Here is a 2,772-nt window from a genome sequence, read left to right on the forward strand (position 1 = left end):
TGTCCCGCTGACTGCCTGTTACTCCCCTCAGCACCAGCGAGTGTTAGTTCAGGACCTTGGAGAGCTCCCAGCCTCCGCCACCAGCCACCTGTGCTAATAACGAGCTGTAGTTTCTATCATCAAATATGACAGCACATTTATGTTGATGGGCTGTTTTACACCAGGAGCGGGCCATTAACAAATGTAGCCAAGTTGTACTTAAGACCAGGTCACTGTGACTTCACTAATTCACACAGAACAGCCTGATCTGATGTCGGCAGACTCCACTCGATACATCTGCAGAGCATCAGTCCTCCGTCAGACTTTTGCAGCTGTTGAGCTAAAACAGCCAGATTCTCCACAGTGAAATAACTTAGAGCTCTGTATATACTGTTTGTATGTGGATATAATATGTGCCAATGGCGCCATCTCCCGGAGAGCTCCCTATGGCGAAGTGTGGAACCCTAACACACATTAGCCCAGAGGCTAGATTTTGCACCACATACATGTTGTTGTAGTTCTCAAAAGGGTAAAGACTATCAGGGTATAGCGTACTCCGTCTTATAAACATTTCACAATCATTTTAATAGTTCACTTTCACATAATGCTGATCTGGGATATTTGTATTTCCAAATCAAGGTACTCTGCACAAAGCATGATATTTATCCTTCATTTTTCTTCACTAGCGTCTAGAAAGTGTTTATTCCTTGAGCCACTTGACTGCTGAGCTGCTCTTCAGTGACTAATGGTTCTCATATCACACGTGTTACGTAACGAATAATATCAGATTAAGACAGATGGATCTTTGAAGCGCAAACAAAGCATGCTAGGAAGTAGGCCCTGGGCTGAGTTCTTACCACCGTTTGCTATGAGTTTTGAGTTAATTGTGAATGTTCGATAGCATATTTATTGACCATGGATTTAAAGCATTGATTATTCTAAGTCTTGACTCCATGGTCATACGGTTTGAGTCCAATTTTAAAGTCAAAATGTATATTTAATCTTGACTGTGCTCTCCCCTTAAAAATAGATCACAAAGGTCAACAAAGAGTATATATTTTTTTTAAATCGCGAAAAAAAAACAGCACATTGTGTTTATAATGTAGCTTAACCAGCTGATCTGTCTTCTCAAATGTGGACGCGCAGCAGCATCTGTGCCTTTAAGAGCATCTCTGACAGCATCCTCCTCTGTCACGGACGCGCACACAGCAGCTCAACATTTAAGAATACAGCTTAGCTTTTGGCACACACACATTCACAAACACACACATCCTCCAAAGATACATCATAGCATCACATAATTACATTTATCGCCATTATTTCTTCACTGGACATTGATGCATTTGCCTCAACGGTCGCCGTAGCGGTCCATCCGATCGTTATTGCTCTTATTGCCTTCCTCTCCCGCATCCAAAGACTGATCTACGCTACAAGATGGCTGAGTTGAATTTGGGGAAGGGGCTGACAGCAGGGAAAGTGGCCAGCAACGTTCAGAAAAAACTAACAAGAGCTCAAGAAAAGGTAAGAGCTGCTCATTAACGTGTCTTGATGTGCGGGAGAATTATCATTCAGGCCTACGAGCCGCGGAGCAGCGGTGCCGCATCCTCTACCAAAGCGCAGTGTCGCATCACGACACCATAATGTTAAGGGCAGGGATGCTGTGTTTGGGGATGGGATATCCACTTAAAACACATCGTTCCTGGAGTCAATGTCATACAGCGGGCACGTGCATATTGCAGCGAGGTATTCTGTAAGCCTACCCATAATATAGCCCATGACTGATGTGTTTCTGTCCTTTTAAATCACTATCTATGTGTCTTGATGAATATTTGTCACACAAATTGTGACTACTTAGGTACTCTCTTGGATTTTGTTAACACTATGATGATAATTATTACCCATGTTGCAATATGCATATGATACTTATGAGGCCTAGTCTATGCGTCCATGCACCTGCGCGCTGTGCTCTGAAATAATGACAGGGGGCGCTATTTGTCCATCATTTAATGCATCATGTACCTTAGGGTTAAAGAGAGACAGTTAGAGAGAAAACAGATAATGGTGCCCCTGTCAACGTGTCTGAATGTCACTATATTTACAACATGTATATGGGTTTCTTTGGAAACAGTGTACATAATGTCTACATGCATCTATGTATGATATTCTGTTAATTTGACTTATCATTAGATAAACAATTTCTTTTTAAAGCCCCTATATTATGATTATTTTCAGGTTCTTACTCGAAATTAACATGTTTAGATGCTTAAATGTTCAAAAATACTTCATTCTCATACTACTACTACATACTTCTACTACTATTCTCTTATACCTGCAGTCACCCTCTGTCTGAAATACTCAATTTTAACGCCTGTCTCTTTAAGACCCCCTGACAAATAAATCATATTAAATCTAAAGAAAGTAAGGGATCAAGATAAAAATAAAATAAAATGAATTTTCACATGGGCCATGTCTTTTAGGGAACATGTCCAGTCCTCCGTACTAAAATAGATATATAATAATAATAATAAGAATCCAATGCTAACCCTAACCTTGGTATTGTCCCTCATGTTATTTAATACTTCAATATACACATGTGTTTGACTGACAGGTTCTTCAGAAGCTTGGCAAAGCAGATGAGACCAAAGATGTTGCTTTTGAAGAGGAAGTGATCAACTTCAACAAACAATATGTGAGTACAGTTCAGCGAGAGGCACCATGTTGTAAACATGTATGCATGTCACTTTCATCAGAAATGTATCCTCTGCATGAACCTTGCAATCTTTGCATTTGCTC

The 2,772-nt window shown here is 40.5% G+C and overlaps 1 protein-coding gene across 1 annotated transcript in view; it reads left to right on the forward strand.

Moving 5' to 3' along the window:
• Positions 1-1,413: 1,413 nt before the first annotated feature.
• Positions 1,414-2,772, forward strand: part of bin1a (bridging integrator 1a) — a gene marked incomplete at both ends in the record, with an annotated part of 13,049 nt that continues 11,690 nt past the window's right edge. Inside the window, 2 exons of the mRNA XM_083922038.1 lie at positions 1,414-1,500; positions 2,588-2,668. Of these exons, the coding sequence (XP_083778164.1) occupies positions 1,414-1,500; positions 2,588-2,668 (168 nt within the window). The remainder of the gene's footprint in view (positions 1,501-2,587; positions 2,669-2,772) is intronic.

The sequence above is a fragment of the Echiichthys vipera genome (assembly GCF_963691815.1).
Source record: "Echiichthys vipera genome assembly, chromosome: 10".
Taxonomy (NCBI): Eukaryota; Metazoa; Chordata; class Actinopteri; order Perciformes; family Trachinidae; genus Echiichthys; species Echiichthys vipera.